Raw genomic sequence first — 25,195 nt, 5'->3', positions numbered from 1 at the left:
TTCATATTCTTCCTTTTAAAAAGAATCAAAACTGACACATCTCTAAAAATATTTTTTTGTTTTTCCAAACTGCTTGTTTGGAAAACAAACCAAAAAACCAGAAAGGCACAGAAAGCTGATCTAGGAACTAGAGACTTCGGTTTTTTTCTTTGATCAGGATTGTTCACTTCTCTCTAGGGTCAGGATGCAATCTGAGTCATACAACTGAAAACTGAGCAAATGAGTACTCTGAAGATTGTTACCAACATACTGAAAAAGGGACAGCTTGCACATGGAACTACATCGTGACAGCTCTAGATGTGTAACCAGAGCCCAAGCTGCTGTGGAAGAAACCACACACTACTGCAAGCAAAAAAGAACAAACTGTACCGTTTCTGTTCAAAAACCTTCAGAGACCAACCCTGTAAAGTGAAAGAAAATTCTCTATAATGTTTTGGTTTTACATTTGTCTTCCTCACTAACTCTGCCTTCAGGTATTCATATGTGAATTTTATAGGAGGCTGACAATGCTCAGACCTGCAGAGAACACTGGGGTTTACTCACCACTTCTTTTCAGGGGAAAAGTCCCTCAGAGAGCAATCAATATGTCTGACAGTCAGAGATGGTGTTCAAGCTAATGCAAAGAAGTCCACAGGGAGTTCCCAATTTGTTGTTTGGTTTTGGTTTGTTTTTTTCTTTTTTTCATTTACCATTATTGCAGCAGTTCCTACCTTGCATTTTTTAATCAACATAATGAACTACTGGTTGATGGGCTACTGAGCCAACTCTCCCCCAGGATTACAGTCTGATGACTTGCATCACTAGTCCTGCAGGGAACCAAACCTGCAGTTATCCAGAAATTTACTTACTCTCCATTTATTTGTCAAGAGAAGCCTTCTTTGCAGGAGTTGCCACTATACAGAACAAAGTGTACTAACAGAGTGACTAAGCAGCCTTGTTTCAAATTCCTAAATAATGACCAGCGTGAGTCAACCTGGCAAATTCTGAAGCCCACAGAAGAAAACTGACGTAAAACAGGAAGTATAAATAAATGTCATTGGGAATGCATTATCTAAAAGTTCTTATTGCCAGCACCTGAGAATAAAATGACTCTGAATATTGCCTCCTAATCTTATCTCCCACATGCTAGCTACAATGCCATCTAATTGTTCAGCTTTCTATTCTATGACACCAAAATGCAGAGCCTAAAATGCTACTGACATGTGCAGGACACAGCTTTTTTAGAGCAGACCAACAGATCAACTCTTTGGGACGCAGCCTTAGCAAGATCATAATTTTACAGACTAGATATACTGCGAACCTTAGAAACACAGCCTATGCTGACTACAAACTAGGTAGATTATTCTTCAGAGTCTTGAAAAATGAAAACACAATTAAAATGCACATAAAGACTCCTGATTTCCACACCTCTGGAAATCCAAGAAAAGCATCAACATCTTCACAGGAGTGTGGGCAGAGTGGGTGATTATTAATGACCCCCAAAGATGAGTAAGCACACACCTGTAAATGCAGCCTCTCTTGAACCCTTACAGAGTCAGCTCTTCATGACTCACCAAATTTGACATATTCCCATCATGTGGCAAGCTGGCTTTTAAGAGAAGCCTGCATCCAACACTGCCCACTCAGCAGCAAGCTGAGAACAAGCATGTCCTCAGGGCAGGGCTTCAGCTCTATCCATTGCCTGCCTGTGTCTGGAAGGTTCTTATTTGGCAGCTAAGACTCCATTTTGTTTATTTTTACTAGCTTGCCCCACAGTGGTAAAAATAAGTACAGGTAACTGTAAAGACAGGTGCAGTATGTGCTGTGCTGAGAGGCAGCAGATGTTACAGAGTCCCCTGCAAAGCTGGCTTGGTGGGGTGATACCTGTGTAACTCCCCACTGCTCAGAGACACACACCTTTTGGTTTTTTTCTGTTTGTTTTGCTTTGCTTGTCATACAATAAAGATACTAGCCAGAAAACTTTCAGTGTCTTATCTCCTTCAGTGGTAGCCCAAACCATGACACCAAGCCTTATTCAATTGCAGAAACCAGTTCATCCTGGACTTCTGTCCTCGCTAACATTTATCAAAAAAGAACCAATGACCTAGCTGAAGGTCAGGCTAAAAATAAAATTAAATCATGCACATATGCCACCTCACCTCATGCTTTGAAAGTGAGTTTGTTTACTGACAGCAAGCCAAGAACTGATTTTGTTACTTCTTTAAACAGACATTTTATATCTCAAATAAAAGCTTGTAAACAGCAAAGAATATCCAAATAGACCCATACACTGTGGTCTGCTGAGCATCATCACTTTAAAGTCAGAAGAATACAGCTGGCTAATGACATTCACAACACACCACACCTTTTAATCATCTGGAGAAAAGGGCAGGGGTAATTGGTAAGTCATTCCACCAGCCCTCCTCTGAGCATGCTTATCATTTACCTTTGGTGAGCAATTCTTCCGCAGCATCAGGCATGTCCACACGAAAAAGCAGGTACTGTTGGGCCTCCAGAAGAAGACCTGGGAAGTCTTTTTCAATGGAAGCAAAATGTTCAATCTTATTTTTCACAGATGCCAGCACCTGGCAAAACAACAGTAACAATTACTTCTTTCTCCTTTGCTCCCAGTGCAGCCACAGACTGAATATTCCAGGCTTTCTCTACCTGCATTAAACTAGAGTTCTGACAAAAGCTATGGTCATACAGAGTTTCCAGTTCTTTGCACAAATGCAATTAAAACATGGAAATGAAATAAGAAGCTCTCAGACAGGTAGGACAGCTACATGTGAAAGTGAAAGGAGCTAATGTAAGGTTTAAGGAGCCACTAAAGACACTGCCCCAGTAGGCATGGCTAACACCTGTGTAAATACCTGATAGAGCGAGCGCACACTAGGCTGAAACACCATGTTGGTGTTGAGCAGAAAGGAGCGGAGAAGCGGCTGTGGATAACTTGCCAGCTGAGTAATAATCCCAATAAGCAGCAAATTTACGTGCAAGGAATTCTCCAGCATGTTCTCCAGCTTCGACAACACTACACTGATGAATGGTCCTGCAAGAAAATAAGAAGGAATCAATGCTTTTGTTTTCACAGAAGAAAAACCCTAAGATCCAGGAAAAAGGCATTTAAAGGGAATTTTGACCATCATAACCAACCAAATTAGCCCTCCCACACAGTAATTAAAGACAGCAGGGAGAAAACCCAAACTGTAGCTGAACAGAGAAAGCAGACTTTACAGAGGTGTTGAAAGCTTTTGTGGTTAGCAGCACGTTTGCTACCTAGCCAATCAGTTTACATTAATGGCTTATTTAACATGCATGACTATTCCACTTGTATGTGCCAATAAGGATTTAGCCTAGGACATTATAGTCTACCACTCTATTCCCCTTTAATAAATTGGAAGGGTACTACTAGTTTTAATGCAAATAGAATCTGCTCTTTTTACTCTTCCTATGCCTTATTTCTATGTAAGGACTGGGCAAAATGAATTATTGCTAGCCTTCTTGTTCTATCCAAACACTGGTGTTCTAAAGAAAATATGAAAATGCTATTCTAAACATAAAAATCAAGCTGTGATATTTCCCATCACAAGAAAAGGCATCTTCAGTATACTAAACACTCACACAAAGCAGGGAAGACATTAAAATAGATTTATAAGCATAATTGCTGGTAGACATAGGCGTTATCATATAAATGTCACCGACAAGTAATAGCTTTAGTTTGTGCATTCATGCTGAAGGACAGCCACTGAACTACAGAAGCATTTACCATGAAGTGCATAAACCTTTAGTGCTCAAGCTTATGAAACCTTTGCAAGGCTGAGAATGACTTCACTCAAATACTATCCTGTTAGACCACACAGCTGGGCAGATGCTTGAGGCAGCCAGTACAAGAGATCTACTCACAAGTAATGTCCCTTGCCACACCCACAGTCCCACCACAGTGTTTCAGTTGCATAAGAGCTAGGAAAACCATGCAGAAGAATGATCAGCACTGTTATCTTTGAATATCCCACCCTCAAACCTGGCAAAAGATACATGCCATGGGCATTTCTAGGGTCAAGCAGGTGGCCATAACCCAACAGCATTCCAGCTCCCCTCAGCTTGCACATGGCTGCCATTGGAGCTGGCTGGGCACAGACACAGCCCAGTTCAATGTCCCTGCTGGAAACTGCAGCAGAGGCTAAGGCACCTCTGGCCCAGAGGAACAGGAAGGATCAAATGAGGGGTGCCCCTGCTGCCATTTCACTTAACAGAGCTCCACTAAAGGCTGGAATCCATCATGCTTTACAGCAACTGTGAGCACAAAGGCAGCACTCCTTCCAGACTCATCTCTCAAGGCTAATGCTGGCACAGGAAAGGTGGGAGGGCCAGTGCTGGCAAGGCTTCACGTGGCTGCTGCCTTTCAGCCACCACCACAGCCATCAGAGCCCGAGCATCCAGTGGAGCAGACAGCCCCAAACACTTTTGCTGAGATACAGTTTCTTCTGTCCCAACATAACCTATCCTGCTCATGGTGACATTTTCACAGAGCTCCTGAAGGGAGCTCTACTGTATCAAAAGGGATGGCAGAAGGAGCTAAGATGTGTCACTGTTTCTCTTCTCTAGGTAACACTTCAAAGCTGAGTAGGTAAAGCTGAAGCTGCAAGGGAAGTTACCAAATACATAAATTTTTTTTTAAAAAGTGATAGCATGACTTTCACTCCCAATAATTTACTGAAATGAGACTCAGAGGATGTAAGCAGAGTTTAGAAGCCTTGTAAGAAACAGGGTAACTAGATGAGAAGTCAAAAAATTACTCCTTTCATGGCCATGAAGTCAAGCACTGATATATGGAGAAGGAGGAAACAAAATACAAATTCCTGTTCCTGAACAAGTGAAAATAGAGATGACATGCTTTTACCATGGATATAAAACACTGAGAGAGCATTTTCTTCACAGATCCACATGCCTGAAGGGATGATCTTTGCATTGCTGACACTGACTGGCTGTGGGAAGCTTCTGTCCAAGAGAGGCCTCATCCCTTAATGCCATCCCAAAACAGTAAAGCAACCTAAAAACTTTATCAAATGTCTACAAACATAACACAGCATCGCAAATTAGACACAGAATCATAGAATTTGGGTCAGAAGGGACCTCAAAGACCCTCTAGTTCCAAGCTCCCTGCCCTGGGCAGGAATACCTTCCATTAGGCCAGGCTGCTATCTTTGAAAGGCCCTGCAATTTTAACATTTCCAAGGTGTTGTTGCAAGTACCTCCTTACATGGAATCACTCAGATCTCCATTAAAGCCAGGTAAGGAGTCTAAAACACACTGTAGATGGGTAGCAAACATCTAGGCTTATTGTGTTTAGCTTTTTCTCTTCATTTTCCTCAGTTCTGAGGTTCTCATGGGTTTGGGTGAGGGGTGGGTTTTTGAAAATGAACAAATGGAGAGGGACTAGACGAAGGATGAGAGGCAGAGAGAACATTTTTGAGCTACATTTGACAGAAGATAATATGAAACAAAGATTTGGATACAATTAGCTTCTGGTACAAGGAAATAGCCACCACAGCAAAAATAGCAAATTAGTTGAAAAACAGACTGGATTTTTCAATTGAGAAACAGTGCCAAGCATTCTGGCCACAGCTGACATGAAAGGGCTGCTTTTCAATGAACACACATTTTCCACCTCCAAATGAATGAGAAGCCATCTTATAGAGGTTTTTTGTTGGGTGAGGAAACCTTGTACATGATTATTTTTTATTATTTGCATTACTCTGGTATCCAGGAGACCTAATTAAAGACCAGGAGCCTGTAGTGCAAGGAGCTGCACAAATACAGATCAAAAGCCCACTCTGACCTCCAGTAGTAATGCCATTCCTGAATAGCTTGGACAGTCAGCAGAGAGCAATCTTAAATTGCTGCCTGGCACTAGACAGAAAGGCATGCCAACAGCAAGGGCAGGCCTGACACTGGAGAACAGGATGTCAGGGCAGAGCAGGGAGACAGGCACGTACAGACACGGCACCAGTGCTGACACCTTCTGCTACAACGTGGAATAGCAGAGAGAGGAAAAATGGCTCTGTGATGTTGCATCCATCACATCAGAGGTGAAAGCTGCCAGAAAACAAATTATTTACCTGGGCTCTATATATTAAAATAGCTACTCTGAACACCTTTCAACTGAAAAAGCTTCCTCAGGTGTGAGACAGCTCTAACATACAAACAACATAACCCCTGCTCAATGTCCTAAACAATTACCAAGGGAAAAACCCTGAAACACTACCATTTGCTTTCACCACACTGATGACTCTGCTGTATTTTCACATTGGATCTCTCACTCTCCTTGGAGTGGTTTCAGCTATGTAGGCTATACCCTGTTGAGCGTCAGGACTCTTCCTTGCTCTATGCTTGTATTGTGTGCCACACAGTGTGATCTCATTTGGCCCCCTTTAATCATGATGCCTTCTTATATTTGTTATGTATGTAATTAACAGGACATTCCACCTGTAAACGGAGCACTCTGGCTCCTTGGAGAGTGCTTGGGAGAGACATCCTCCTTTGGTCCAAAGGGAGATGATATGCTCTCTGCAGAAGGGGTATCTGCTGAGAAATTCTCAAAGTCCTCGTCTTCTTCTGCTGGAGAGACAGGATCAGGAGCATCCAACTTCTGCTCCTCCATGCTTGCACTGTTTGGAACCAGTTCCTTAATAATTCTGTCATACTGTGCAATGAAATCCTCACCATCTGTGCTCAGCAGTTTTACACTTAAGTTACAATCTGCCTCCTGAGAAGAAATCTTTAAGTCTGGCTGCGGATCAATCTCAGTAATTTTCTGTTTTATTTGTTCGCTCATTACACCTTTAGCTGAGCTTGAATTTCTCTTACTGTGCTCATCCAAGTCCATTTCCAGCTGGGTCTTTGCAAGAGACCCATTGACTACGGTCTGGCTCTGTACCTTGTGTTCTCTGGCTACATTTAAAGCTTTCTCCTTGGAGCTGTCATCATCTTGAGTATCCTTCTGGGCACATAACCTGTAAACCATAACATCATCCTGAAAGTCTGACTCCTCTATGTAAGAGCCTTTGATGAGCATAATGGCGTTTTTTTTCATTTCCTGAATGTGTTTTGGCGGCTCTGCAGGTGGCTGCATTTCTGTGCTTCCCAGATCATCATACGGTTGTGGTGAGCTCACATTAGAACCAGGAGAAATCCCTGTGTCATAGCTATCATCCCATTCTAGCTCCAGCTGCATCTTCTCACTGAATGGAGTTGCTCGAGCAGAGCTACACACGCTAGGTGTCCTTTGCTGGAGCCGAAACATGGGGTGCTCCACATCCGCACTGTTCTCCTCTGCAAGCGTCTGGATAAAGGTGTCTGGATCAGGGTTTACTCCATCATACAAGGCAGACCAAACCTTACAATCTTTCATGCACTGGATGATGGCTTCTTGAGCTTCCCCCAGGTACTGCAAGTAGCTGATGTCCACAGCTCTTCCATATTCCACAATGCAAACAGATTCAGAAGAGCATCTATCAGGATCTGGAAATAAAGAAGATGACTCGTATCAAGAGCAGTGCATCAAATTTTCTCCAGCAAGGCATCCACTAAGATGTTGCAGGGAGAGTCTTTAACCCTAACAATCCAATAAGGAAGGAGGACCAAAGCACAACAAGTGAGATTGGCTCATAAACACACAACTTCTTCCTATCACAAAGACAGAGCTGTAACTCAAGATTTCTGTGAGAGTAGCCTGCATTCAAATCTTAATGCAGCAACCACACTGAAGCAGCCAGAGTTGTTGCCGTGCATCAGTACACTATTGTCATGAATGCATATTCAAGCTGGATAGCTGTTAAAACAAGGTTTCGATAGACCTGGACATATGGAAGGAATTAAACAAACTTTCTACTCCAGGCTTGCCCAGTTTATTGTTGCCCACCACATTTCCTTCCCCTTCTATTCCTTCACGATTCCTCCCATATGGTGCTACCAAATCAAACTCAATTAATTATTTCATCTTCCCCTGAGCACCAATTACCTTTAGTTTGTGCTGGTTTTGTCCAGAGAATATAGTCTTTTCCTTGGCTTTCAAGTGTCAAAGTGATTCCAGTGGAGCAGCAGAGAGGTGTCAGGGCCAGCAGTTTTGCAGCAGACACAGAGTAACAGTCTCTCTCTTTCACAGCCCGCCGCTGGCTGAGCATCATGTGGTTGCAGGGGATCAGATACCTGAAACAGCAGTGCCCAGCATCACTTATCCTTTCATGTCAGAGAAAGCAGCAACACACAGAATTCCCTTCCCACCTTCCAGCCTTCTCAAAAAACAGCAATAATAAGGAGACAGTTGCATCAGAACAGGAAATCCTTTGGAGGACAAAGCAAACCTGTTGTAAGAAAGTATGGAGGAAGTGTGGAACAGGCAGGTGTCAAAGGCTGGCAGAATTGTTTGGTCTGGCTATGAATGCATTCTGTCTCAGAATTCTCAATTTATTTGTTTTCCTGGGAAATCCAGAGAGAGGCAGTTTGCCAGGCAAGAAGCCAGAAAAAAAAAGGAGGGAAGGGTCATCCAAGCATTTTACTGCAGTAGATCAAGGCTGAGCTCTTAGGCAGAAGGAAGAAACTAGAGGAAGGTAAGAAACAGAGAAAGCACAGTCTCATGTTGAACTTCTTTAGAGAACTTTGGTTTTACTTTTTAAAGGCACTTTCATAAGAGCCTCAGTGTTAACTGCACCAATGATCTGCCATTTAAAATGCCAATAAATTCTAAAGGATTCCCTAAATAAACAAAAGGATCAACCACAGCACTCTATTGCTAGTGTGGTGATGTACTTGTGCTCACAGAGATCCTAGCAGTATTCCCAGGCACCACTGCCAGATCTATAGGGAATTTCACCTTTATGCCTGTGTGTGGAGGGACAGACAGTACCTGGAATATTCATGTGATCTGCAATGCTAAAAGCCCAAATCAGTTACACCAATATTTCCAAATAAATAACCAGTCCTCATCTAATAAACATATCCAAATTATGAGTATTTTGAAGCAATGTATAAAATCACAAATTAAAACCAAAAATTATCACTGCATTTAGTACATCACTTAATCTACCTACAACAGTGCAGGAACATGAAGAATTCTCATCGAGTGAGGAATCAAAGAGGTGGAAAACAAGAAGGAAGAGGTGGAAAACAAGAAGGGTAGGAGCTGCAAACAGTATACAGGTCTGTATCACAGTGCATAAAACACTAGAGAAAACAGGCAGGAGGGAAGAATTATGCATTTAAAAGCAGGGAATAAGGACTTTGGAGGTGATAAATATATTCTTAGCTTCTCTCACTTTCATAGAAATAAATCACAAGAAAAATCTCTTGCTCTGGAGATCTCAGGATGTAAATCAAACTTCGTCAGATCTGGTAGACTTTTGTCGGAACCATAAATATTCTTATCTCTGTAGTTACTTGGATTTCTGCTCTCTTGGAGAACTCCCACCCAGCTCTGCATCCACAGAGACAGACAGTGTGTCCCAGAGTTAGCATGAAAAATGGGAAAAAGAGTTTGGGCTTTACCTTAAAACTAGCTCTAACATCACATCTTCACAATGCAAGCCAATGAGCGTTCTGAACAACGCCAAGGAGACGACACAGAGCTGGAAAATGATAAACATTGTCAGCTTTTGATCTGGAAATTTTATCTTTCCAATCTTCCCTGCATACTACATTACAAAATGCCTCTGCCAGAACATCATGATTTATAAGACACTCTTAGAATGACACTTCATTTAGTCAGCATCCCATGAGATTTTTTTTTTCAAGTTGTCTAGAGCTATACATGTAATGTGTTGCATTTTAACAAAATACAATCCTAAACAGAATTTTTCTTCAAATAAGCTATTTTAAAAATCAGTCTTAAACATTATTCAAATTTATTAATTTAAGTTGACTTAGCATGAACTGAACCATGTAACTTCCAATGTAGAATTTTAGTTTTTACCTGTGACATAGAATTTGAACCAATTAAAGGTCTTTTCTGAAAGAAAAGTTATAAATCACTTCAGGTTTCCGTTGCTTTAGGTATAAGGAAATAGTGTTCTGCACATTAAGAAGCTGAATGGTTGAAGAGCTTCACAACAAGCCTTTGGAAGAAGTCAGATTCTTGCATAAATGTCTGTTTTAACTGGGGGAGGGACATAAGAGGAAAGCAGATTTCCTGGTTTTCTCCTATGAAATTTACAAGGAGTCTAGTATAACTTTTCTTCATGGCATGAAACTTCAAAAACACCTGCTGCTGCCTCAAATTATCTTGTATTTAAAAATTTAAGTTTACAGGGAAATAGTAATCATTCGTCTTTGCAAATCTGGAATCTTCTGAATAACTAAATCCAAGTCTATTTTTGTACTGTGTAAAAAGATAAGATTTAAAATACACTCAAGAAAAAAAGAGGATAGTATTTCTACAAGTCCTTTCAGGCACCTGTCTCTAAGTAAGTTTAACTCTGTGAATTATTAATTAGTATTTTCATCAATAGTAAAGTACACAGCTTTTGTGCTATGTTTGCACTTGGCTGAGCTATATTGAAGAAAACTCCTTTAGCATCACAGAGCCACTTTGGCTGAGATCCTGAGCTGCTCAGAGCTGCAGAATTATTTACAATTCCCATCTTGTTTGCCTATGGAATAGTAATTAATGATCAGCAGAGACAACAGCATTTGCATTTTTGTTGACAGAACTGTTTCAGTTTTCAGAGTTAATCCATCTTAGAGATGCACTAACAGCAGCATATAGATCCATATTTGCATGCACTTATATTTCAAAACAATTTTCAGATGAAGCTACTGTCCCTAATACACAAATTTAATGCACATGCTGGTTTTCTGGCTTCTCTAAAACATTACTGCACATTCTAAGCACTAAAACAGTATTCTCAGCTTCACTTGCACTAAAACAGTATTCTCAGCTTCATCCATGAAGCTCTGCACCACCCAAGAGTCAGCCAAGGTTGCCAGTCAACCCAGGCTCACTCAAGTAGTCCACTGCAACAAGCAGTCACTTTCTCCTCCAGAAGATCCAACTGCTGGCAGAGGAAACGACTCTCTCTGGCAGGCAGCCCTCCAGCCACTGTGCTGCACTGTGACTAGGCTGAGAAGGGGCTCAGCACAAACCTGAGATAAACCCTACTGCACAAGGGAATGAAGGCAAAGAAAAGGAGGCAGCAACCTCATCACTTGAGCAAGAAAGTCTGTCTTTTAATCAAATAAAGCAGGCAACATCATAGTTGAGTAAACATGCTACAGAAATACAGACTGTAGATTCTAAGAAATACATCAGTGAGATCACAGTTAACAACTGGGATCCATTTGGAGACTTCCTTAAAGAGCTCCCATTGTTTCCCCAGACAGACTACTTGAAAAAGCTTGTTGCTTGGCAAAATTACAAAGATCAGAAATGCTCCTCACCAAAAGTATATTTATAAATCCCAGGGAGAGTTATCTATGATAGCACTAATCCAGCACTGGTCAGAATAAAAATGCTTCCAAATTTACCTTTTATCTTCCAATTAGATTCAGACTTCCAGAAGCTCTCTTTACCTCTATCCCATTTCCTACACATGTGAAACCACCTCACAGGTTTATTAGCTTTGCATAGTGGTTGCTAAATGTCAAAACACGCACACAAAATTGAGAGGGTGCAGAAATCATACCATTGGGTGGAGGGCAGAAAATTCCTAGCTAAACAAGTACCCAACTGTAATATATGAAATCTCCCACTTAAACATTGAACCTACATCCATGCTGAATTCCTGAACTTCCTTTCTGCTTGTCTTACCCGGAATGGTGTGTTGATTCTGCTGGTAAGTGTATCAAGGATATGAACATTCTCATGTCGGTGCAGCAAGATAAAGCGGAGGAAAATCTTGAGGAGGGCTGGCTCCGAAACACTGCGCAAGAAGAGATCCAGGTATGCAGTCGTAGTCATCACTTCCTCCACAGTCACCTGAAAGCAAAAGCAATGCAAATACTGCAAACACAAACACACTGCACACACAAAATATCCACCCACCCATCCCCTGCAACAGCACATCCAGCAAAGCTCTCCATCCATAACACTGCCACAAAAACACTGAGTCTTCACGCTTAAACTGGTCTCGCAAGCATTTTGAACACATTTCCTACCTGTCTGGCATCCCCAGGAAAAACATCCTCCCTCATGACACCCCAGATCTCACACATAGTGAAAATCAAAGGACCAAATCATGCTAGAAGATCCCCAACAACTTTCTGCCCATGTCATCTCCTTTGCATCACACTTCTGTTGTCCCTCAGAAAAATTTTCAGATGTTGTGAATGCCTGCATCTACCACTTAATTAAAAATAAATGACTGAGCAGAATCAAAGCACAGTACAGTCATGGTTGTGCAGCCTTAAAGAGAAAATTCCCATAGATATCCAGAATTTTGTCATGATTTTCCTTCTTTTTATTTTGCCACAGCACAATTTCTCATTTTACTCAATTTTTAAAAGGAGTATATATACAAATATATTCACACATAAAGCCCAACCCAAAATCTTCACTACTGACTATTAGTAGATCAAAATAGAATTCATGGTCCATGTGACATTTGCATACCATAACCCACGCTGCTCTGCTTACTGCAATCCCTTGGAGATTATCTATTCACAGAACACACTGGCAAAGCACAGAAAATTCCAAAGCCCACCTCTGCACCATGTATCGCTCTTGCAAAGTCAGCATTTTTTAAATAGTTACCCAGGAATCTAATAAGCTTAAGTGCACAAAGATAAACCCTTAAATACAAGAATCTGTCTATATGAAAGGAAGTATTAAACATCTTTTGTTTACCAAATTTAGCTGGATAAATGAAAAGACTGGTTTTATTAAAAAAAATCAAAGCTGTCACTTTAGACCTAAGAGGATTTAGAAAATACTCAGAAGGGCAACGTTTACGTAACATGCTGTAAATATTAAAATCCCTGTTCCATTATGCTGCATGTTAGCCATGTACACAGTAATGTCATGATGCAAACATTCTCTTTAAAGCATTTAAGATCACAAGCTGCTTCTGGGTGGTTACACAGAACATAGGAATGGAGTATGCAGCCTGCAGACCTTATGGAGAGAGAAGCTCTAAAGCTAAGGTCATTGAATCACTCTCAGTCCGAGGCTTTATTCTAATACTCAGCTACACCATCATTAATACAGTGGGATACTAGCTCATTCTGGCATTAGAAACAAAGCACTAGTGAAGTAGCAACAGTCAGATTTTTCATCAGGAAATAGAAGCAGCCCAGCTCCAATCAGAAACTTGTTTTTCTTGGAATAGGTTTAGGGAGTTGCTGTGTAAAAAGAAATAGCCTTCTGGCGAAAGTTAGTGTCTTTTGTCCTAAGAACTATCTTTTCTTGCCTTTTTTTTTTTTGCTTTTTTTTTTATTGCAGTGAGTGGTAAAAAGCAAAGCCAAAGAAATCAATCAAGTGACATCATTATGACACCATACAGTTCATGAACAAGTTTAAACCCTCTGCCAAGGAAAGGCCAGACAGAAGTAATGCATCCTTACATCTCCATGTCACTTCTTCATCCTTTCTGGGGAAAAGGAAGGACTTTCTTGGCTGTCAGTTTCACCAGTGTTTGCTGACAGAATGTATATGTATCAAATACTGCAGCTGTACATGAAAGCAAGAAAAGCCAGAAGACTCACAAGGGCAATGACCTTTTTCTAAAACCCACACTCTTTGGACAACTCATCCTACAATTTCTATCAGTGAGAGAAACCCATGCACTTTTCAAAGTGAGTATCATGAATGAAACAAAGAGCAGCAGCAGAAGAAAGCCAGCTGGAGAGCAGCTTAGAAAAGAAATGTTACATTCTGAGAGTATGTTCAGTGCTCCTAACATCTTGGGCAGTAGACAAAAAATGAAATCACGTTTAATAGCCAACACCTTACTGATACCACTAAGCAGAGCTAGAAGAACCAACCAATGATTAATGAAGCCCTAATAGTTCATAAAGGTGTTACTTGTAATCTTGTTAAATCCTAATTTTTTTTAATGAGGGGGTTTTTTGAAGAGTACCACATCACATTTAATTTTTATTTCTTCTTGGGAAAAACATCGGTGAATCTGATAAACCATTTTCCAAGAAAGAGACAAGATGACTAAGTCTTGTCAAGATTTAAATGGATTTGTCAGAATCTTTTTCAATTTTCAGTGAAAACACACAGCCTTATCTACAACACCCCTCCAAATTTCCTCCAAAAATGAAGCTAGGGTCTATTTTGCAGGGTCACTGTGCAACACTCAAGGTAGGCACATTAAAGTTGCACAAGTAATTTTTATGCTATCGTGTTCTAGAAGCCCTAGTGTTCTCTGAGTCTGCCTTTGTGTGCAACTTGTCCCTGCAAACCAGCAAGAAGACCAACCTTCTGCTTCCTTGCAAATCAAACAAAAATACTGCTGTTGGGCACTTAAATGCAAGGCAGGTAAGCAGCTTAGGAAAAACATCGATTAACCTGGCAAGCAGATGTCTGTGCTTTTACAATTACCGTATCTTACTTTGCCATCTCGCACTCTGTGTTTGCTTCTCCCTTTTAGCATATCTGATGGTGAGTGTAACATCTGAAGATTCAAAGCACCTAGAGAAGTATTCAAGAGAGCCAATTTTATCTCTACGAGGCTAATTTTCCTTTTACTCTGTGGAATACATTAGTCTGCTCTGATTGAGCCTCTGGAGAGCTGACTCTTTTTGCAATTAACTAGAGAAGGACGCTGGAGAAATCAGTTAGATGAGGCTAAACCCAGCCCTGGCAAAAATCCCTTTAACTCTGCACACCTTCTCTACAGACAGCATCATACATAAAACATGGAGTGTTGAAAGTGAGACTGGTTCAATTTGTGCAGTTATTATTGAAGATTTCTGTTTTCTACGATACCAAAGCCATGCTATTAAGCTTCATTCAGTCTACCTGCCGGCTGTCTCTTCTTAAACAAATGTCTCGTGAGACAGATTTGGGGGAAGAGGGAAATCATCTCTAATAAATTCAAATCAGTACTCAGATAAACAACAAAAGAAGAAACCTTCCCAGACAACTAAAGAGGTGCTACCCATGTCAAGTATGTCCACTACAGTCAAATCCTGAGGCAGTTCTACAAAAACTGTTATTGTAAACATTGATTACAGTATCTTTCCCCCAAGTAAGCTTTTAGTTACTAGCCCTCGAAAATGAACATCTTTGAAAAGATGATAAATAGCAAGCCAAAACTTACAAAAATCTTATATCTAATTTGAAAATTCTTCACCTTTCGTAATTCAAATGTCAAGAAAAATACTGTAACAAAGGGGGAGACTAATAAAATCAAGACATGGGTTTCTAGAAAAAACCTTTGTCAAGCAATTAAATTTCAAGTTTGTTTTTGATAAAATTTTTATTAAATTTTTATTAAATTTCAAGCTATGTTCTGATAATACCTTTTTCATAAAGGTATTTCAGCAATAATAAAATCCACCACTTCCTCAACAGCAAAAAAAGAAACCCACCAGTAGCAATTAGATCCTTTCTGCTAATGGCAGAGACCAGGGATATCTCTGCTCTTAAAATAAAACTACAGGATTAAAAAAAAAAACCAACAACAACAAAAGAAATTAATTTCCATTGCATGAATCAGACCACTACTCTACCATTTTAATTCTGATTACCCACAAACACAACAACTAAAAGATGCTGAATTTTTTTTTCAATATAAAGTGTCTGTCTAAAAATACAATTTAAAAAGCCTCATCCATATGTTTTTCTATACAAAATCAGCTGTTACAGATCTCTTTTTGAGATGTAAACTGAAACAAAAAGGACTAGCTGAGAGTCTTCATGGCCAGAGAGATACTTGACTGGAGATTACTGAAAAGACAAGGCCACTTTTAGCCATGTAATACCCTTCTATTATGTAATAATTTTCAGCAAATTTTTCCTTGCCTCCTCGGATGACTGATTAGATGCTGAGGCAGAACACTGATAAGGGATCCAGCTTTTCCAAGTCACTCTGCCAAGTAATAGCAAAGAGCTTCAAATTACTGGGCAAGCTCAGTTTAATATATTACACTCACTGTGTTAGACCAATCACATGGATTCTTTACTACTGGCCATTTTCCCTTGGGAATCACACATATACTTTCTAATTTACAGCTTCATGCCCACTTACATGAATATGCCTACATGATTCCTCCTTTCCATCACATATCCCTTCTTACAAGGACTTCATATTGCCCATGAAAGACCACAACTGTTCTTATTTGAACTTATCCTCTAGATCCATCCACAAGCAGCTTCAAACTGGGTAAGTTCACCTCACTGATAAAAAAAATCCAACCACTTCTAGTGTCTTCTATTAATTTTCAACTTCTTGCCTTCTACTTATACAGGCAGAAGGGTTCATGCTGCACAATGAATTGGATCAGGTAATTTATTCTGATTAAAAATATTCAGAAATAAAGGTGAGTTTTAACCTCAATTGTTTCAAGTATGAGCAGCTGTCCTGGCAAATGAGAGGGACAAGCAGGGTCAGGGACAGAGGATATTTGCCCTCTGGGGGAACCAGAACCCCCAAACTGTTTCAGCTTATTTTAGCTTACATTTATAAAATGCTTCAGTTCATACCAGTTTAAAATTCAATTGAACTGCATGGCTGAAGCAGGCAGTGAGAGGCATATTTACATATATCCACACCATAGCTGGTAAAATTAAGTTTTGTAGCTATTAATGGGCTTCTGCAAAGCACAAGGCTGTTCAAAGTTTTCCAGTGACACTTGGTTTACATGTTTTTACAGCAGCTGTCCCAACACTTTTCAGTAAGGTGAAGGATGGTATTATTCCTAAATGGGAACTGACGGTCTTGTAGGACATTTATAAAGATGCTCCTTCTAATCTGTAGAGTATAATTTACAGGTCATTTCCCCCTAGCTGAGCTGTGTAATCATCAAGCATTATTGAATTATCACAGTAGCACACCATGTCAGAGGCTTTTTTTAGATGGGTTAGTGTGCAGTAGACTTGAGGTCCATTTGACAGAGCTTATTTGACAGGACTGTGCCAGCACCTCTGCAGAGCAATTCTGTTCACTTGGCCAACAGCAACGTTTTATGTCAAAAAGCTGGTACAATTTTCCATTATTCAGACTAAACCAAGCATATTCAAATTAAAACAAGCCTTCCAAGTATAAAAATAATTAGACCATAGTTAGCAATTAAATGCCATGTAGTAGAGGAGTAAATGATGACATTAAAATTTTGCTTTTATCATATAATTTGTCAGATTTTAGTGCTTTCTTCAGTAAATTGAAGTACCACAAATTACATAAACATTCAAGATAGTCTGAATAGCTGCCTGTGTCAACCAAATTCTTTGAACACCAAACTAAAATGAAATCACATGTGTTTACAGTGAAAGGATGTATACAACCAATCTGAATTATACCAAAGGAAACAAAATATTTAAAAATACCAAAGTGTGGCTCCTAATTATCTAGCACATGGTTTTGACTGCAAAATATATACATATTCAAGATCTTCTGAAAAGGATTTCACTTATATTTCTACAGAAGTGCTGTAACTACCTAAAAGAATAAGGTAAATAAACACAGTCTACTAGCAACTACATAGACACCAAAACAAGGCAATACAGCCTCTAACAGTAAAAATGACTTCAACAGGGTTATTCTGGATTCACTCTGGGATTTCAATGAGGTTTCAACTGAGGGGAAAATTAGTCTTCTTCGATTACTTAGACCCTGGAATTATCTGGCCCCAAAAGACCTTATATTTTATTGATAGAACTCAATGTTAGCTTTGAAAGTGCAGCAGGAAATAGCCAGTGAAGTATGTCACAGAATCCAATGGTATGGCTCTGTACCACTCTCTGAACAGAATCATACCTTCTCCCGAGTATTTTTTTCCCTATGTATCAAAATATAAGGAAGAACATACAGAGCTGTATAATTTCAAGTTGTAACTGACATGCCATCAGAAGTAACTAGTCTTAATTTAAGAACACTTTCTGTAAGATAGTCTTAATTTTTTCTAAATCCCAGACACTTACACCAGAAAGAATAAAAGACAGTTTGGGTAAAAAATTAAGCAATGGAAAAAAACTACCAAATTAACATTTTCTTTAGCTCTGTATCTTTATAGACAAACCATTTATTCCTCTGTTTTCAAATGAATTTCTGACCTTGCAGAAAGACATGCCTTTGCCCCTGCTTCGCTAAGTTTCAATGAACCACTTTTTTGATGTCTCAAGCAACTCCTGTGTCAGAAGTAAGGGAGGTAACACTTCTGTAAAAAGTACAATAACATCCAGATAACCAAAGGACAAGGCAGGGCTCTCCAGCACAGGTACCTAACGCACATGCCCAGCTACATAATACAAATCTGGGCTCTGACTAGCCATTCAGCAATGTGCAGCTTTGGAGATAGGAACACGCTTGTCAATCGCTCATTACACACGTAGGTGGGATAACCCACACAAAGTGACAAGACTAGGACAGACAAGGTATAAATTAGGCTACTGGAACATGCTATATTTGGGATACTTATCTTTGAGAAATGAAGTTAGGGAGTCATAAGCTTGAGAATGTTTGGGTTATTTAAGCACATCACAGTTAATCTGCTACAAAAATAACCTGCACACAGCTCACTGTGAAAAACAGGTTATTTCAAGCTAGCTAGCTTGCCCGATCAATTTGAAACTTCCTGAACTAGAGAACTCTTTTTCAGCTCCATACTAGCTTCCCAAGATAAAACCAGAAAAATCTCGCCAGGAAAAATATATTGGTCTTCCCACCCCCGGACTTTTTCATAGAAACATCTCCATCCTCAACAGTCGCATACTGTTTCATTCACACAGTGAACTGTGTACATAGTAAGTATTTATAGGGAGACAATATGCAAAAAATTTTAAAAGGCATAGCTTACTACATGGTTCCATAAATGTCACAAACATTTCAAGATCACACATAAGCATATCTTAAAGTTTTGAACCACATAGTGAAGCTTTAAACAATTTTGAATGAAATTTTACTTACTGAAATTTTAATGCTACTTTTACCAAAAGTCTTGTTTGATAGTCAGATGTTTTAAGTTGGGAGAAGTGAAGGAAATCAAGGAAAGGAGGTAAGAGGCCTGGATGAATTAAGAGCTCCTAAAAAGTCTGAAACATGAAGAGACAGAAGCATGGAAAGGTGACCTAAGAGGATTATGGAAAAAGTGCCTGAATATGCAGAGAAAGGATGAGGAAAGCCAAAGCCCAGTTGAAGCTGAAGAGCTTCAACAGCAAAAGAAAGATCATGAAAATGCATGCTCACTGCTGAATGGGGATCTGATGACAAAATACATTAAAGACATCACAGTACTTAATCACAGAATAATTAGGGTTGGGAGGAACCTCTGGAGATACCTAGTCCAATCCCATTCTTGACTGGAACTGTCTTTACATAAACAATTGATGCTAGTCTGTGTCTTGCTGCAGAGCAATTTTTTCCCTCAGAACATACTTCTTGTAGAAAAATTAGAATATAGTAGAGAAAGATCAGGTTTGTAGTAGTCTGCCTGCCCAAGCCATTCTAAAGCAGAGCCAGAAACTCATATCCCTTTCAATTTTTACATAAGATTGGACTATGAGTGCCAGATTAGATGTGAGATGTTAAGACCAGTATGCTACATGAGGTCTAGACAGACTGACAGCCTGACTGACTTCCTTCCGTCCTATCACCAAGAATTATCAGAAGTAGCTGTTCCACACCAGTTAAATTCTAGAAATAAGATTTAGAGAAACACCTTAGGAAGATGTGCCAGTAATTATCATCATCTCTTCCTACCACCCTTTAACCTTGCATTGATCTGTCTTCCTCATCAGGTATTTATACCATGCTGCATTACACACTGTATTTGAACTCAAGTCAGAATGAATGAGAACAACCCAAACTGAATGACTGAATTAAAACTAAAACCTTCAGCCACAAGTAGACTTTATGATACCAAACGAACTTCAGTCGGTTCAAAAGAAAAAAAATCAAGATACATTTAGTATTGTGCTAAATGAAAGAACTTCTGTTTTAAAAACTATCATGAAACATCTGGACTCTCATCTTAGTCCTTTCCAGTTTTTTATTAACCTCAAGGTTAATTACAACATTAAGTCCTCAGAAGGGAGATACAGTTTTCAAAGCCCAGTCTTCCCCTTAGTATTAATGTTTTCAATGGCAAATAGAAATAATTTTAATGTATGAAAGAGCTGTTGCAGCATAATTATCATAGTGCATAGACACATGCCCCAAAAGTAAGAAGGCAAAATATTTATTTCCTGTTATTAACGTGGAGCACAGGACAGAAAGACTGAAGAGGTCAAATGTGCCTCAACTTACTTAATTCCTTTTGCTACAGAGTTTTGGTCACACCGATGCAAGAGCCTTGTATCAGATCCACTAGATGGTGCAATCCATCTTCTCCATTAAAATCATTTGAAGTTTATGCAGAAGAAGTTAATTTTTAACTAGGAAGAAGTCAATTTTAATGCTAATCGAGGAAAGGTTTATTACTGGAAGAACAAGGCACCAACCAGAATATCAGGATTCAAGAAAGATCTAGGCTATGAAAGTCACCTATGTTAGCAGCCAACATCCCCACTTTCAAGAGAAATATGATTTCACCCACTTTCAGAGTATATAAACAAATTTTTCATCAAAGGAAAAAAGGAATCACAACAGCCATCTCTAAATTATTTAACATCAACAGGGAAGTAATCAACCCAATAAGAGGTCAGGAGATTTACTGACTGATAAGAATGGCTTTCAGAGGTATGGTTGTATTCAAAACAATCTAAGGTTAATCTCAAATACTTCAGAGATAAAGTAGTACTCACTAAGACTAGAATCCATTCTGATATGTCCCTCATTATCCATAACCTTGACCTGAAACTGGTTAGGCTTTTCACTTCTAATTCCCAGTCTTGGTAAGGGATTAAGTCCAGATACAGGAATAGAAAAAATTACTGCCAGGTAAGGAGGTGAACTACCTCTGGACAGACTAAAGCCTTGATCTGGTTCACAGCCAAATTTTACTTCAACCCTCACCGAATTCCCAAGTGTTTGAGGTCTGCCAAATCATTGGGAAAGACTCTGCATTGCTTATGACTTTCTTGGTGACTATTTACCATGAAGAATTGTGTGTGCTACTGAAACAAGTTGTGAACAAGAAGCAGCCTACAGTGTTTCACTGTCCTCCAGAAAATGGAACAGCTGCAATGCTTTGTGCTTGGTAGGCTTTGTGAGAATAAGGAGACCTTACAAAACTAATTTTTTTGTTTGCTTCTGAAAGTTTTTTGTGGATTTTTACTCTTAGCTGTTCCTACATTTTCTCCTCAAAAGGAGTGTTCTTTTTCAGGGCAATGAAGACTTAATTCATAAAATCACAGAACCATATAATGACCTGGGTTGGAAGGGACCTCAAAGATCATTGAGTTCCAACTCCTCTTCCAATAGCAGGGACACTTTCCACTACACTAGGTTGCTCAATGTCCCACCCAACCTGACCTTGAACATTTACAGGGATGGGGAACTGACATAATTGACACAGTCTGCAACAGCTGGAAACATAGCTTTTTGCAGCCTAACAAAAAAAAAAGTAAATACATAATTCACTAATGCTGGTGACATATTTTGCAAAGGATAAACCCTAAAATTCAAAGAAAAAATGAATTCTTTTTCTTCCAAGTAACATAAGTTGCACTCTAATGCATTAGAAAACTGATACCAAACTCTACTTAGGAAAATAACTCTATCCCATATGATAAGGAACTACAAAACTACAGCAACCTCGCTAAGACTAGCATAATATTTCTTGACTAAACATTTTCCTTGTGAGCATCTTCCCTTAGAAAAATATTCATTTAGGAAAAAGAATACTCATGGAAACATGTCTGCCGTGATGAAATGTCTAATATGTCACTGCTTTTTTGATCATATGTGAGTCTAGAACAACACAAACATTTTGGTTCTTCATTACACTTAAGAATTTTAGACATTTCCAGAAATACTAATATGTTGCTTAAGAAAGTATATGGAATGAAAAGATTGAAAGTTTGTCTAGGAAACATAATTAATTGCATGGAAGTGACAATACAATAGTTATTATTATTATTATTATTATTATTATTATTATTATTATTATTATTATTACACCTGATAGTATCTTTATATGGAGATCTTCCATAATACTTTTTCCCATTATTCTTTTGTGCCATGCTTGCAGACATCACTGACCTTATGGAGTGCAGGAGCCATTACTGGCACCAAAAATCCGTTGTAAATGTAATTCACAAGCTGGTTGCGTATCAAGGGATGTGCCACCTAAGAGGGTGGGGGAGAGAAAGACACAGAACAGTTCCAGTGAGATTTAAAAGACAGGGCACAGAATGCTATTATTTGCTCCCAAAACCCTTTCCTATTTAATAAGACATTCGTTTGTCCTTCTCACCAGCATTTGGTATGATTCTGGTTCTTAACAACTGTTCCTTCTACAAAGAAATACACACACCACCTTTAATTACAGTAAGTCTGCCAAACTCAGAGGCATGGCTTTTCATCTTCCTGCATGCTGACAAAGATGAATGGATGGACAGAGAAGTGTATACAGTCATGCATCAAAGCAAGATCTGAAATTCTAAATTCAGCTCCTGCAACCTTGCTGGGGTCACTTGAAGGTGGATTTGCCATTGTTAACTTGTCCTTCATCAATAAAGAAAAGCAGAACAGCTGCTTTCGTGTAGTTCAAGAGTGGGTAAATCAAAGCACTCTCCAGCTATGGGGTAAGAACAGACTGTTCACATGCCCTTCTCCCAGCCACTGTAAAACAAACAGAAATTACAACAAAACCTGTGTAGTTCATTCAATGGGATGGTTAAGAGCTTTAAAACAAACAAACAAACTCCCCCAAAGTATTATTAGAGGCCAAAAATTTCCTTTTATAATTAAACATTCCTTTCATCTTTGCAATAAAAACACATCAATTTATGTATATAAAAGCAAAATGAAATTCCATTCAAAAGCTTTCAAAACCAATATATTTATGTTTGAAGTTCATAGAGAATGGAGTGTCACAGCCTACACATGGCCTCCAATACATTCTCCAACCTGTAATTCTTACCAGACTTCCTTTATCTTGTAACTCTAAATTTGGTAAGAGGAAGAAAAAGAGTGTCCCCTCCTATGCTGTGGTCCAGGGAAAAAGCAGTAAATGGCAAGAGGTCTTGGCTACCCTATTCCTTTTTAATTTCTGGCCAAAGTTTTTGGGTGAACACAGACCATTCCATGTGCAAAGCAAAAATTCCTACTGTAATTGAGCTTTCAAGTCAGCTGAAGACTATGCAGACACAATCAAGCAGCAGTCAGAAACTGCTCTTTCTGCATGTCAGCTGATATCCTTAACCATTTTGAATTTATTTGAATGGTGGTTTTTTAAAATAATTCATTCTTTAACTTTTCTGCAGAGACCTTTATGTAATTTTTTAGACAAAGGTATCAATTATGATCTCCTGCAAATGTAGATCTGTAGAATAACTCTGGTTAGACACCAAAATTAGTATTGTCTCCTCTTCATGTTTAAACATGCATACTAAAAATCTTGTATAGTGCATTTGAACAATGACAGCTACTATTATTTTTGCTTGTTCAAGGCTTTAATAATAAATCAGTTCCTTTACAGTACTTTGCACGCATTGCACCGAAACATATCTTTTATTTAACAGTAAATGTGACTAAATTTTCAATCCTAGCCAGCACATTTCTTCAAATAACACAAATCCACAGCTTCTGTAGAATTTAGATCCTGTTTTAATGAAATACTGGATTTGGGTTCTATCAAGCATTCAAGCCTTAAAAACAATATATAAAGACAAGAATTTCATTTTACATTTAAATCAGAAAAAAACAGTAAGAGAGCAAAGCACTTAAAAGAAGAACAGAATAGATTCAAAATAGGCCAATATAAAATGAATTTGTACTTCTAGGAGGAGATCTAAATAATTCTGCTTGGAGGGCTTGCTTTATGCTGCAGTCACCAACAGGCAAAACAGACCATTTTCACTATTTTCTTTTGTATGCTGTTATGAGAGTTTAAACAAATACAGATAGAAACCCTATTTTTTCCCACATGTAAAGGCATTCCATTTACTTCTAGGATCAACAGTGGTATTAAAATGCAATATTTTTTTTCTTTTAACAGAAAATGCTCCCAATATCAAGCTTTCATTTGAAACATTTGGCACCTGAAAACCACAAATATATTAGTTCATCCTTATAACCAGGACAGACAGCACAAGGCATTCATTATATACACAGCCTATTTTAGTCTAACTTTAATAGTTCATGCCATTAACAAAAAGAAATAAACTCTATGACTTAAAAGCTTCTGCAGGAGCTGTGTCTTACTACTACTTCTAAAGAATAGGTTAAGTCTATTCAGTTACCTGTATCACAGCATTGCAAAATTCAAGGGAATTCATGAATTGCACAAGGGCTGGTGACAAAAGCCAGTCATCTTTCATCAGACAGTGCCATTCTTCTCCTTTTTCTTCCAGCTTTGTAGGCAAAGATGAATAGAGGCCACTTAGTCCTGTTGCTAGCACCTGTATATCAGAAACAGGAGAGGAAATAAGTTAACTTTCCATCTGCTTGAATGGCAGTACCACAAATGGTTTCTCCTATTAGTTTTAGTAACATAAGAATGTGTTAAGATTAATTTAATTTCCTTTCAGAAAAGTCCTGTGGCAGAAAGACATAAATATTTTAAAGACCCTTCCATATAATATGCTTGTTTCAAGATCTGGCATTTAGGAGAAAGTGATGGAGAAAATCAGGTTATCTTGTCTTTTTTTATTAATCCAAACTTATAATTTCTTTTTAAATTTTTCTAAACTTATTTTGTGCTTTCCTTTAGTCCCTTTTAGAAACAGTCGTCAGTGCCATTATCTACAGCTTGTCTTTTGTTGTGATTCAAATGTCACTGCTCAAACATGTACGAAGTCATGTCACTCAGAAATATGAAACATCAGAAATGGAGGGGGAAAGTGCCCCATCAACAAAAATGAAGTTCAGCCCCACTTAGACCACAGATACATAGAGACTTTGATTGCCAGGCACTTAAGAGTCAGCTGAATCTATTTTTAAAGAAGTAAATT

The 25,195-nt window shown here is 38.9% G+C and overlaps 1 protein-coding gene across 2 annotated transcripts in view; it reads right to left on the bottom strand.

Moving 5' to 3' along the window:
- FHIP1A (FHF complex subunit HOOK interacting protein 1A) overlaps nucleotides 1–25,195 on the bottom strand; it is a 76,935-nt gene that overhangs the window by 2,885 nt on the left and 48,855 nt on the right. For both annotated transcript variants that reach the window (XM_059470773.1, XM_059470774.1), the window contains exons 4-11: nucleotides 24,485–24,643; nucleotides 22,281–22,367; nucleotides 11,783–11,950; nucleotides 9,526–9,605; nucleotides 8,003–8,190; nucleotides 6,469–7,503; nucleotides 2,853–3,031; nucleotides 2,426–2,564 (exon numbers count right to left, since the gene is read on the bottom strand). In XM_059470773.1, the coding sequence (XP_059326756.1) occupies nucleotides 2,426–2,564; nucleotides 2,853–3,031; nucleotides 6,469–7,503; nucleotides 8,003–8,190; nucleotides 9,526–9,605; nucleotides 11,783–11,950; nucleotides 22,281–22,367; nucleotides 24,485–24,643 (2,035 nt within the window). The remainder of the gene's footprint in view (nucleotides 1–2,425; nucleotides 2,565–2,852; nucleotides 3,032–6,468; nucleotides 7,504–8,002; nucleotides 8,191–9,525; nucleotides 9,606–11,782; nucleotides 11,951–22,280; nucleotides 22,368–24,484; nucleotides 24,644–25,195) is intronic.

This window comes from Ammospiza nelsoni, chromosome 4 (genome assembly GCF_027579445.1).
Source record: "Ammospiza nelsoni isolate bAmmNel1 chromosome 4, bAmmNel1.pri, whole genome shotgun sequence".
NCBI lineage: Eukaryota > Metazoa > Chordata > Aves > Passeriformes > Passerellidae > Ammospiza > Ammospiza nelsoni.
The sequence above is the reverse complement of the archived record's forward strand: the minus strand, read 5'-3'. Positions and strand labels throughout refer to the sequence as shown.